We start from the raw sequence: 13188 nt of genomic DNA on the forward strand, positions 1-13188 counted from the left end.
GTGAGGCAAGTTTAAAATGAAACCACAATAAAAAACCTGCTTTCTTGCTGATATCACTGGTAAAATAAGCACTTCTGAAACAATGTTATTTTTGTACAAAAGGATTATTCACAAGCACATCCTACGTGATATCAGGTAAATGCCAGGAATAATGAAGGGAAAACCTTGAGCTCATTTGTCTGTCAGAGCCTTTTCTGTTTTAAAAGCTGATCATACAGCTCATAAGAGGAAGGACTCTTGCCATGGAAGAGACCATTGGCTTTGCAGCTTGGTCAGCCCCATTTACCACATGGGTTTTTGGGAAGGAGGGAAAGAAGCGCCTGTAAGGGGCAGTTGCTGCAAGGTGCTTGATCCAATCCAACAGGCAATTAATGACATACTTAGTTTTACTTTTCCTGTGAGCAGGTGCTTGTATCCTGGTTTGGATTTGACTACAGGGCACAGCACCTCAAAGAATAAGACCTTCATATTTCTGGTCCTAGTTCAGAAAATATGGGCATAAAGAAATTTTTTGCTTATGAAGTTTTGGGATGTTACTCTAACTAAAAATTAATATTCTCACCCCCTACCCCAAACAACAGCCTCAGAAGAAAAGAAGTTGAAGTGCTACAAAGCTAGTAAAAATTAGTTTTACTTTTAAATAAAATTTCCAAAAATAATTCAATTTTCTTTAAGAGAAGTGGTTAAAATCCTGGCTACAAGCAGGGTGACAGACAAATTGAAAGAACAAGGCTGTCCACAAAGACTTTCAGCTATGCAACAATGCAAGAAAAATGCATTTCCAGCAGCTGATAACAGGATTTCTTTTACTATTGCAATAATGGAAAAAGTGGGGATAAAACAAGGTCCTTTGGATGCTCAGGGTCCAGGAGATAACAGCAGAGCAGAATAATAATGAGTGCTTCTAACTTCCTTCATCATACAGTAGTTTATTAAAAAAAAAAAAAATTATAAAAGGCCCTGGGCAAAATTTGAGCTATGTACTTTGCTGATGAACAGCACAGTGAGCTGGAGTTGACTGAGCATGGATTTTTTCTAGCAGAGCTAGAGGTAAATGGCTTTGTCATCCATTACACTTTCCCAGCTTTCTTAGATTTCCTCCCTGGAACAAAGCCAGGACATTACGGGGAGTGGGAGGGTTGTTATGTGCATGGAATGAACAAGAAAATCTCCTGTCTCAGGCTGAGACATGTGCTGCCTGGAGCCGAAAGACCTAAATTCAAGTCCCTTCTCTACCAGCCTCCTGCCTGCAGACAGCAGCTGCTAGACTGTTATCCTAAGTGTCCCTTTCATAGTGCTGCTGTTCTACTTTGTGTAAATATACAGATGGATCACATGAGCACACATGAGGACTGCTCTGTCTTTGGCCCATGGGATGACCTATGGAAAGTGTGATTGTTTCTTTCTCTCCCTTGGAGGTTTCCCCCTTATCCCCCACTGGTGGGATGGAAGAATGCCCTGGGCCACACAAAAGCAATGCAGTCTTGAGGCTGCACGAGCCCACCATCCTACAGGGCTGGATCTGACCCTGTCACAGACTTTGACTGAACAAGTGCTTTATTCCATATTAAAAGCTGGAGTGACTGTTGTGCAGAATTAGCTCTGAAATGCACTCAGACTGTGTTAGGGGAAGCATGTGAGGGTCTGTTAACATGAAATCAGATTTAAATTGTGCATCATTATGCTTAAACCTCACTCCAGTCTAACTAAGCAGTAAAAATTTCTTTTTTCTCTCTTGGTGATACCCACTGGTACAGTTAGCTGATGTTTCCCCAACCACCAGCCATGTTCTTTATTTAAAAATATAATCAAAGTCTGCTCCTCCAAATTCCCTGAAAACTCTGTAAACTATTAAGAACATAAAAAAGATTAAATGTGGAAGGTCATTTCTCTGATCCTGCCTTTCTAAAATGTATTGGCTAATAAATAAATAGCATTTTTAGTGTATAGTTACAGTTAAAACACTGTCCTTCTTTCCTCCCTTTGCAATAATTTTACCCAGATCCACTTTGCATTAGTAGATGTGTGCATATGCAGCTTTAGAATTTTGATGTTATAATTAAGATCTGTGTACTTGGTCACGCAAACTGAAGGTTGTCTATTTATTTCTTCATAGTCTGGACCTATGTTCTCCTCCTACTACCGTTTAACACCCTGTTGAATTCAGCAAAAGCCTAGTAACCTTCCTCAGTCAGCATCATAGGCATGCTTTTTATTTCTTTTTTAAATTCTCACCATCCCATGTGGGAGGTTTCTTCTTTACCAGAACAAGAAAAGAATATTTTTCAAAAGTAAGATTGGAAAATGAATATGTAAAATTGTCCTTAAGCTTCATAAAGAATCATCTCATGAAACTGAAATACTTGTGAGTCCATATCACCCAGACTACCTTCTTCTAGAAGGTGTAGGGGAAAGAAAGAAAAAGAATATCTGCTTCTGAGCTGGGTACCTTGGGAAGCAGAATTGTCAGCCATGGTAAAAGTATTCCAGCTCAGAATCTCTGAAGGACACTTCTAGTATCTTTGCAGGATCTTTGCTGACCTACCAGTGCATGTGAAACAAAACTTTATTTTATTTTGGTTGTAAAATCCATTCTGTCTACAGTAATAGGTTTTCAAACCATGTTTAAATCACTTGGTTTCACCAATTGTAGTGGGAGTATGTAAAGTCCTAAAAGACTTCTACACAGATGGCCTTAATCCCATGTGGAGATAGCAGATAAATACCAGGGTTATTGGCATTCATGGAGCGCTTGGGCTGGCTGGCAAATGATGACATCAATCTTAGTGAAAAAGGGATCATGCATTATTCTATATGCAATCAAGTGCTAAATTTAAACACTGGTGGGACAATAAATTTTTTTTCAAGAAGGGTCATTAGTAGGCAAGGGCCTGAACTATCAAACCTTTACTTACATGAACAGCCTTTGTTCACAGAGGTTATCTCATTAGGGAACTGCCTTAGCGAAAAAGGGGTCTTGTAATACAGGGATTGAAGAATTCGTATCTGAAAGAACAATTTTTCTAATTATAGACTAAAAAAAATCCATATATGAAAGTCCATTTTTTGGGATTTGGATGTATGCTGTCTGCTTCTTAACAATGTGAATCCAGAGAAAACTGGGAGTTATCAAGGTTCTAATGAGTACAAACCTTGTTGTAAAATTCAAAAACCATCCCCTTAATATAAGGTCCTCTGTCACACAGTGACCAATCCTGCTTCAGCAAGAAACCTAATCCCCATAAATGTCATACTATTTATATAGTATGGTTGAATTCACTATAACTAATGACCAATTTATTCTTGAAAGAGGGCACTCTTGAAGATGTCCTGTCCTTTATTTTCATGCCAGACAAAGGATGGGTTTTTCATGACCACATTATCTGTTTTTTTATTGTTATAATCAAATATAATTATAACAGTTAATCAGAGCAAAGGAATAATGCACAATAACAACACAGTTTTTTTCTCTCCTGATTTCTCAAACTCCCTGTATTCCGATCATGGGTATTTGAATCCATTTGGTTGGCTGGCAGACAGTATGAACCAGAATGCCAAGGTATGTGTAATCACAGCAGAGTTATTTCCCTTTTAGTTCATAATGCTTCTCTTCTGACTCTCTCCTTAAACATTGTAAAATTAGTTGCCAGAAAGAGCAAGAACAACCTCTGCTTTTCATTTATTTTAGCTAAAGCAGAAACATTGCAAAATTGTACATGAACACACAGAGAAGGGGCTGTGACAGTAGGGAAGGAGTTAAACATTTGCTGAGGTCTCTACCATTATCCACTCCCCGAACCCATTTTTCATTCTCTATGATTTAGGAAAAACCTTATACTTGGAATAATTATCATACCAACACACAAGACACATTTTCACTATTTTCTAATCCTAAAAGCAAGGTATAATGTAAGTAACTGATGGCGAAGGACAACAGGTAAGATTAATACACAAAGGATTTAAAATTTATTTAAGGTAATTTAATTTTAAGTAGCTTTGTGTTGCCTCTCCCAACAAGTAAAACATGAAGACATAGTCATATATCCTAGTGCAATAAGGAGGTAGTCCTAGCTATGCACTTTTGCAATAAAGATATCTTGAGTCAGTAAACTCTTTGGTTTTGAACTTTATTCAATCCCCAACTTGGTTATTTCTGCCATAAACAGGGCTAACATACTAAGGTATCTTCATACCTATACTATATCTCTTAACACTGTTTTCTTATGGTGTTGTTTGGGTTTTTGAAATAAATTATTTCTAATCATCTGGTAACTTCTGAACAGCAGTCTCAGATCAACTGCTGCAGCTTCACAAACTCACACATGCTTTTGGGATTAAATAGTATCCTTTCCTCACTTTCAGTTTAGGCTAAAGGATTCAGTGGAGCCTGTTCAGGAAGAATAGCTGGTTTATACCTTGGTTGTTTCTGTGCGGGATCACAAGCATTCTCCGGTGGCACAGGCCATGATGAGTGGTCCCCATGCCCATCACCCTGTTTTGCAGCCCCCCACTCAGCTGCTGCTTTGTAGAGAATAGTGGGAGGAAAGAGGGAATGGCCTGAGGATTGATGTGCTGTTTCAGCCTGTGGTGGTTGTTTTCCCCTCTAAGGCAGCAAGTATAGAGCACTGATTAATGCAGACCTCAGATGCGCACGGTGGAGGAAGGTATGGAGGAAAAAAGTGCAGGCAGAATGCCAGTGAGGCTAAGGAGATGTGTGTGTGTGAGAGAGAGGGGTTGGAATCATACAGAATCCTATAATAATCCTATAGTTGGAAGGGACTTTTAACAGTCACCTAGTCCAACCTCGCTCCATGGGGAGGTGTGTTTCAGGCAATGACACTGAGTATGCACCTGAGGGAGCTGAGTGAAAGGAGCAGTGGGCAAATAAGTGGGCAAGGGCTTGTCTCTCAGTACTGGACTGAACTTCTTTCCTCTCTGTATAGCACCCCTCCAGCATCAAGCTGTATTGTTCTGGGGAGGAGAAGGAGTAATGGGAACCCCTATTCCTCTGGTTTTAGAGGAAGCATTAAGTTGGAGTCCCTTTGCAAATGATTGGGACTATCCCAACCATCTAGAATGTAGTTCGTTCCCTTTGGCGTAAATCTTTCTCCAGAACAATCACAGATTTAAGAGTGTCTGGCCAAATTTCATAAGCTGTGGTGCATGTGTTCATCAGAGACAAAGACAGTACAGAAGAAATCTGCCTTGAAACAACAAAGTGCTTAAATGCTCAGCTTGCCAGCTCCTGTCCACCTCTGTGAAAGGTTCTTGGCTATCAGGGTCAGTAGATCTAACAGATCTTTGTTCTTGACTGAAGATTTTTCCAACTCACGTCACAGCTCGTCCTGTACAGATTTTCCTCCAGGCTTTTTAGCCACTAGAAAGGATGGATACTTTCTAATTTTCCTTAAAGTACTGTTACTTACATCAGAGCTTTATAGCAACTCTCTTTCCAGCACATGGGGTTAGTCTAGAGCACACAACATGGGACCAATGGAACCTCCTGGCCACCAGATCTTCTCCCATGTAGGCAGACACTACCACATCAGTTTGCTCCATTTGGAAATGTGAAGAGCACTTTCCTAATGGTAATTTTTTATTTTTGCCCTGTTAGCTTTTCTGAAAGTACTTGTCAAAAACCCGATTTTCTTATGTTTAGAAATCATCTGATTTTTAGCTTAAGTGTATTAATGGGCAGCTCATTCCTGTTTGTTCTTGAAGAAAACGCCTGCGATGCACTTAGCCTTGGTAAGGCAAGTTTTCACACATATTCCCACCAAGGGTCCCTGGCATTGCTTCGCTCCCACAGATTCACACCAGCCTCCCCGGGCAAGGACGGGTGCGCTGGCTGGGCGGAGGGACGGGGTTTCGGTACCGGCGGGAGCTCGGCACCCGGGTGTGGTACGGTGCGAACGTGGCTTGCGGGTGGGTGCCCACGACAGCCGCGGGGTGAAGGCGCCGGGGCTGGCTCGGTGCGGGCGCTCTGGCCACGGCGCGTCTGCGTGGCTGGGGCCACGAGCGGAGGGGCTGGCTGCAGTCGGTGGGTACGGCGGTACGGCCGGGCGTTTTGGGGAAGGGGCTACGGGCCGCTCTCAAGGAGCGTGGGGGCGGAGGTGGGCAGGAGGGGTGGAGGTCGGATCGCGGGGGACCTGCGTGCGGCAGGGGTCGGAGGCTGCGGCGGGCCGGAGCGCCGGTGGCCGCGGGCGGTGCCGCTGCCGTGGGGCCGTGCGGGGCGCGGCCGGCGGGCCGGGCCCCTGACGTCAGCGGCCGGGGCGGCTGCAGCTGCGGGCGGCGCTCCCCGAAGCGGCGGCGGCTCCGCTCCTGCGCTCACTCCGCGCTGCCGCAGCCCCCAGCGCCCGCGGCGGCCGGGCGCTCCCTCGCCGCGCAGGTAAGGGGGCTCCGGGGCGGGCAGCAGCACCGGCGCGGCGGGGCAGGACCCGCCTGGCTCCGGCAGCCTGGAGCCGCCGCGGTGCGGGGCTCTGGCACCCGGCCGCCGCTCCTTCGCCTCCTTTCCCGCGGCAACTAGTTGGGGGAGCGGCCGGGCAGTGCTGCCCGGGGTGCCGAGGAATTTGCGAAGTCGGAGCGGCGGCGCGGTGCCCCGTCCCGGCACCCCTCCGCCTTCCCCCGGCAGGGAGCCGGGGCTGCTCGGAGCGGGGCCGTGGCGGGGATCAGGGCGGAGGCTGCCGCAGCCGGGTTTGGGGCGGGGGGAGCTGCGCAGGGTGGGTGCCTCGGGGCGCTGATGTGTCCGGCTCCCTTTGCAGGCTGCTCGGCTACTTCAGAGCCAGCGGGAGGCTGAGCCGGCAGCATCCCGGGCATTTCCAGCAAGCGCCCGCCAGCAGCCCGACTCCGACTGAAATTTAGACGTCTTCAGAGAGGGGAGGAAGATCCTCATCTTCCGTAGCCTCCTCAATGAGTGCCAAGCTCTCCAAAGAGTTGAGGCTGTCCCTGCCGCCTTGTCTTCTGAACAGGACATCTGCCACCTTAAATACCAGCAGCACCTGCATCACGCAAGTGGGTCAGCTCTTTCAGTCCTTCTCATCCACCCTGGTTTTAATTGTTCTGGTCACCCTCATCTTCTGCCTGATCCTCCTCTCCCTCACCACCTTCCACATCCACAAGAGGAAGATGAAGAAGCGGAAAATGCAAAAGGCTCAGGAGGAGTATGAACGAGACCACTGTGCCCGCAGCAGCAGTAGCAGCAGCCAGCACCCTGGGACAGTGGTGCAGGGAGAGGCACCCCAAGGAAGAGACAGCCGACTGGGAAGACCTCCCCAGGACTCAGAAATCCAGCGCTCCTCTCCCTCAGCAGCCCCCAGCTCTCAGCAAGCACAGGCTTGTTTGGACACAGCTGGCACGGGGCTCCTGCAGACGGTGATTTTGTCATGATGGTTTGGGGGAGACCTCGCGAAGGCACTGATTGATGTTTGTAAATATCTGAGTGATTATTCTAGTCCCTGAAGAAGAAGAAAACATTGCTAATTCAAATGAATGAACAAGCCCCTGATCCAAGCGCATGACAGATCACATTGCGTTTCTCATTGACTGTGTGAGGAAAGAATGCATCTTTTTACTCGAGAAGGAGCTGCACACAGCTACTAAATATCAAGTCATCCACTTGCAGGAGAGGGTCAGGGGTAGGGGGTCTCTTTTCCCTGGACATTATTACCCCAAGGATGGGGATGTTCCCGCTCTTGGGATTCCCACTGCACCCTGTGTCACTGTTACATGGTGTGGGTTGGGGTGTGGGTGAGTGGTGTGGGGAGAAAGGCAGGTCTGGTGGGTGCCTTGGGACCCTTCTGTCGTCTCGGAGCAGACTGGCGGTACACTGTGGTCTCTCCTTTTGTGCTGGGATCTATATCCCTGTCCCACCTCTCTCACTCCTTTCCAGGACTGGATATTGCTTTGTGTAGAAATGGCCATCCCTAGCTGGGCTTAATTGCAAGCACCCCATGGCCTTGTGCCCCCAGCGGCAGCACTGAGTGACCCACTATCTGGGGGATGGAGTCAGCTGTCTGCATAGAGTGGTGCCTGCGGTCTCCTCTCAGCTCCCTTCATCTTGAAAAGCCCCCCTTCCCCATGCCATGAACCGTGAAACCCAAGCCCAGTACTGTTCTGTGTGGGAGAGGTAATGTGCAGTAACTTGCCTGTCCTCTCCCAGAGGAGGTTGTCTTTGTACCTCCTGTTGGTCCTGAAACCATCCGGTTCTGTGCCAGGCACCCTGCACTGAATGCCTGCGTTTACAGCTTTGTCTCCCATCAAGGAATCCTGCAGCAGTACAGATCTTGCTTCTACTTTTTTAGGCTGATATGTATTTTCAACCTTCCTAATCTCGTAGACAATTAGGGACAGACAGCACTTCATTTTCTCCTGTTTCCTCTCTTTGGAAACAAACAGTACAGTTGTGCAAAGCATCCAGTCCTAAACCCTGGCAGATATTTATTTTTGAAGTGGCTGCTTAGAAGTGGTGTAGTTTATCCCTAGCAAGTACCGAGTTTTGTTGTCTCTGGATGGCGAGTGTGAGTGGCTGGTACTGTGTGTGCTGGAGGACGCAGTGTCATTTACAGAAAATGCGTCTTTGCTTAGTGATTAAATCAATGACCATTACTTGAAGGTGCCTTAACAGTGTGCCGTATCCAAACTTTGAAACATCTAGTGTGGTATCGTAGCAGAGGCAGCCCTCTACTGTGCATACTTACATCTAAAAATTACAGCAAAGAAAAAGTGATCCCGAGGGATTTCTTCTTTTTTTTTCTTTCTTTCTTTCTTTCTTTCTGTTCCATCGTTTAAAGTGATTTGAGGATATAGTAATAGCCCACAGTTTTTAATGTTCTGCATCCTTTGTATTTCTTCTCTGACATGCTCTGTCTCCCAGGTTGGCTGACTAGAAAAATCCCAGACACATAGACCAGGAGGTCTGGGTCCGTAATCTCTGAGTGAATGTCATTAACCAATTTAAAACTGGGAAAGAGAGTGGCAGAAGTCCTCCATAGCCCTCTAATACCTCCAAAATACAGAGATTTCAGGGCAGTATTTCTGTTACCCAGTTTTATCGCTTCCTGATCTTTCCTGGTCTGATGGAAAATTGCTGTTAAGTTTGGATCCGTGCCTCCAGCGTTTTAGGCAGGAGCTGTACCAGGGAGGGAGCCCAAGGAGCCGCTCCAGCCGCTGAGGTTAGTGTGGCGAGCTGCCGGGCGTGCGACTGAGCGGGGAGTGTTTGCACATCGCCGTTCGACGGGAGCCGTGGCTGGCTCTTGCTGCTGGCCGGTGTGATCGGATGGTAATGGGTACTTCGTTGTTGCTGGGCAAGGAAATTGGCTTTGTTTTGTTTCCCCTAATAAAGGATGCATGAACTTTTGTGTTTAACCTCCTTATGCAACTGCGGCACAGTATTGCACCACAGGGAATAGGTTTAGGACAATGAGGAGGGTTCAGTGAGCAGTAATTGAGCTTCCTGACCGTTGATCTCCGCTAAATAGAGAGGTATTACTTTCCCCTTTATTTTGTGCCTTTAAACCACCCCCCCCCCCCTCCCCCCCCAAACCAACAGTGTATAATTTCGAGTTTTATAAAAGCAATAAGATGTTCCAAATCACTCCAGTGCATTTCTGGTTGATGATTCCACTTCTTTAGTGTCTGAAGTCAGATACTCTTCCTTCTGCCTTATGCACTCAAGGCATGCAATAATTCCCCAGAAGTGCACTGCTTGTCACATCTCATTGCAGTTATAAAATTGCCCTATTTTTGAAGAAAAAAAGAAGGATGGAGAGAGATATATATCTTTATATATATAGTATGGATATACAGGTATATGTATTATTTATATAAATAACTTGTGCCACTGAAAGTAGTTGCAAAAGTGTGACTAGAGTTAAAATGTTATTATGTAAAACTCTATCCTCTGTTAATTAGCTTTGATTTAATATTTTAATATCTCTGTATTTATGTAAATCTGTGTAAATTATATGGTCTATTAGTAAAATTTCATACTGACTTTAATTTTTGCGGAACTGTGAGCTTCTTGTGGTGTCATTTAAGGTTTTTTATTTCTAAAGTTAAATTAGACAAGATATGAGAAGTTGTAAATTCCTATTATCACACAGAATTACTGCAGTAAGGTTCATGCATATTCCCAGTACACAGCCCTATCTTGAGGTATTGCAAGCTTATGAGGTTTAGTTGAATGGTCTCAGGAGATCTAGCTGATACAAGCAGGACACATAGGTTTTCATTTTCATGAAACAATAAGCAATCTAGGGAATAGATGTGGATTTTTAAAACACAGTTTATGCTTGGAGGTTCTGTCAAACCAATTGCTTCAAAACCCTACAGCTACAGCTAAACTTCTGCACTTAGCATTCAGTATTAATAAGGCTGATGCTTCTTTCCCCTCCCCCCCTACTTAAAATAGAAAAGAGTAGAAAATTGTTCATATTTCTAAAGCATACATTTTCAGCTAAATATGAAACTGCCCAAAGGGTTTTGAATATACATATTTTATGCAAGTGTAATATCTATGTATCTGTATTCATATATTTAAATATTTTTGTGTAACCTTTTCTACGATATTTGATAGAGATGCTGGGTAAATGCTTGTACCATTCTTGAACATGAGGAAGGATTTTTACCCTCTCAATGCGGACATTCTTTTTCCTGTGAATTTGCACTGGTTTCGACAAGTGACAATGATGACTGGGCAGCTGACTGCTGGCTGATAGAAGCACAGACTCTGTTTGCTCTGTTAAGGAGCACATCCTCTGGCTGGATTTTCCTGCTTCTGAATTGGAACTGGTTGGCTGCTAGCATCGTGCTTCTGTAAGAATAAGAAGTGCTGTGGTGCTCAGTAGTTCCTGTCTGGACCAGCCGTCATTCCGTGGAAGAAGCACGACAGCAGTGACTCCTTTTGTAGAGCCTAGTGAGAACAGAGCTGATGGGCAATGTGATGGCCATGCTGGGACTGGCCTGGACAATCAGTGGCGCCTCGTCCTGCACTGCTGTCCTCAGAGCCTGCTGCTGCCCTGGGGATTCTTCCAGCTCCTGCTGGCATCAACAGGAGTGGCTTGCTCTGAGTGCCAAGGGACTGAGATCCCATCTGTAGTTCGCACGGAGGGTGACAGCTGTCCACATCACCACCGCTGACCCTGTTCTACACCTGTCCTAGCAGTCTCCACGGGGACAGAAACCACTGCCTCCCACGAGGGCTAGGGTGCTTCAGCCTGGTGGCACTGGGGAACCTGCACTGCTACCATTAGCTCTGCTTCTATGGACTGAGGCACTTAGGTTTCTACATGGATCATGGACAGGGAATGTCATTTCATTCAAGTATATCATTCCGGCATTTTTTTCTGTGGGGGTTTGTCTACTGCAAATGTAATTTCAGATGAAATTTGCTGGGCTCTCCATCCAGACATGTTTTAACTTTTGATATATCTCTCTCAGATGTGTATCTGTAAATTTATAGATATATATCTCAAAAGAAATGCTGGACAAAAAGCAAAGAACAGAGACTTCACATTATTGACAAAACTGTCCTATGACAAGAAAATGCGCTTTTTTTTTTCATTTATTTAAAATTAATTTTAGAAGCTGCATCTTTAATGTAAATAGCAAGTTACTCTGTGATTATTGTTTTCCATAGCATTTCTGAGTAATTGCTATCTTGTTTCTGGAAAGCCGTGTCCAGTGTTATGAAGCAACTGTGCTTTTTTTCTTCTGTTGTTATGAATATGAGTGCAACTTTTATGTAGGGGGAAAAAACAGGATTGGACTCTTTAGATAGGACTGAGTTAATTTAAATCCCATTATAGGACTTGGTTGCTTTTTTTCCTTTCTTGTGGTTATTCTCTCTACGCATTTGTGTTTTTTCTATGGGTACTTGAAACCCTATGTTTTAGTAAGTATGCAAGATATGAAGGGAAACACGACAAATGATGTAGGAAACATTATTTTTCCTCTTTTGTGTAAATAGCGAAATTTATAATGACTTAGATACCATTTCATTACATTTCTCATCTCTATAGAATTTGGCATGACACATATACAAACCTCTAATAGCGCTTTCATTTATGTTAAAAGTTAGAACTACTTTTATCCAGGACTGACTTTGTCATCTCTTTCAGGTATACAATATTTTTTCCCCTAAGCCAAGTTTTCCATCTGATTGCTAAATAAATTTCTAGTAGAGCAGAGCCTGCTCTGTTTTTAGTCTTTTACATGTAGGTCTCTGGTCTGAATCCAGCCAAACTCATTAGTGTAGAAAATGTGTTATGAACTTGCAAGAACTGGATGGTGTATGAGCTGTGAGGAGAGAGGTGACTGGCAAGCAAACAGGTGAAATGCCTGGCAATGGCAATAGTTGGCTTTCTTGTTTGGAGTTGTGGAAGAGAAGCTTCCCCTTCCACTGGATGGACCTGGGTGAAGGGTGACCCATTCCAGCCACAGTGGAGACAAGTATTGATGTCCTTGCTGATAGTGTTGCTCTAAAATGTCATTTTCTATATGACACTAGGTCTTATTTCTGTAAATTATATGTAATGTATTTCTTATTCAAGTCAAAGAGGTTTTCATTGCTTTATCAATACTATATGTTCTCTGTGGATAATTAGAAGAATTAATTTTCCAACCCTTTTAACCCCCAATACCTCTACAAGCATCAATTTTGTATGAGTTAGGAAATAAATAAATATTTGGATCAGAACCCTGTCAGTAAAAATTGCATTTATTTATATAATCCGGTGTTCCAGTTGGCTTTTCTTTGTTGTTTCCTTCCTTGAAATGGAGCAATATAATCTGTTCATTATTCTACTTTTCTAAGGGGACAAAGGCTTTAAAGCAAATACTGTAAAATACAGCTAGACAAACAGGAAAACTTTTCACATTGTACAGCAGAATGAAATTATGTAGGCTTTTTTTTTTTTTGTTTCACAGCTATTCTTTGTCCTCTGTTTTTCATACCACCTCCAATCAAGCAAAATTTTTACCTAAAATCCTTTGAAAGAACTTACATAATACAAATTGCTTTGCTTTTAGGGTTTTACCTTTCTTTATTACACAGTCAGTGACAAAGTACAGGTCAAAACTTTTCAAACAGTATCCTAGGGGATTATGAGTACTGTAAACAAGGGGCAAATGTGGTAGGTTATAAGGTGAAAATATTTGCTCAGTAATACAGTAAAAGCAGGAAGGGATGTG

The 13188-nt window shown here is 44.1% G+C and overlaps 1 protein-coding gene across 2 annotated transcripts; it reads left to right on the top strand.

Moving 5' to 3' along the window:
* The first annotated feature begins 5675 nt into the window (after nt 1-5675).
* On the top strand, nt 5676-12694 carry C2H11orf87 (chromosome 2 C11orf87 homolog). 2 transcript variants are annotated; one of them, XM_032099332.1, is made up of 2 exons: nt 5676-6040; nt 6762-6910. In XM_032099332.1, the coding sequence occupies exons 1-2, from the start codon at nt 5691-5693 to the stop codon at nt 6859-6861; spliced, it is 450 nt and encodes a 149-aa protein (XP_031955223.1). In that variant the 5' UTR covers nt 5676-5690; the 3' UTR covers nt 6862-6910. The 2 variants fall into 2 exon arrangements, with proteins under 2 accessions (XP_031955223.1, XP_031955224.1); XM_032099333.1 differs by lacking the exon at nt 5676-6040 and adding an exon at nt 6289-6388 and having other exon boundaries at nt 6762-12694.
* The last annotated feature ends 494 nt before the right edge of the window (nt 12695-13188 follow it).

Source organism: Corvus moneduloides, chromosome 2, assembly GCF_009650955.1.
Source record: "Corvus moneduloides isolate bCorMon1 chromosome 2, bCorMon1.pri, whole genome shotgun sequence".
Taxonomy (NCBI): domain Eukaryota; kingdom Metazoa; phylum Chordata; class Aves; order Passeriformes; family Corvidae; genus Corvus; species Corvus moneduloides.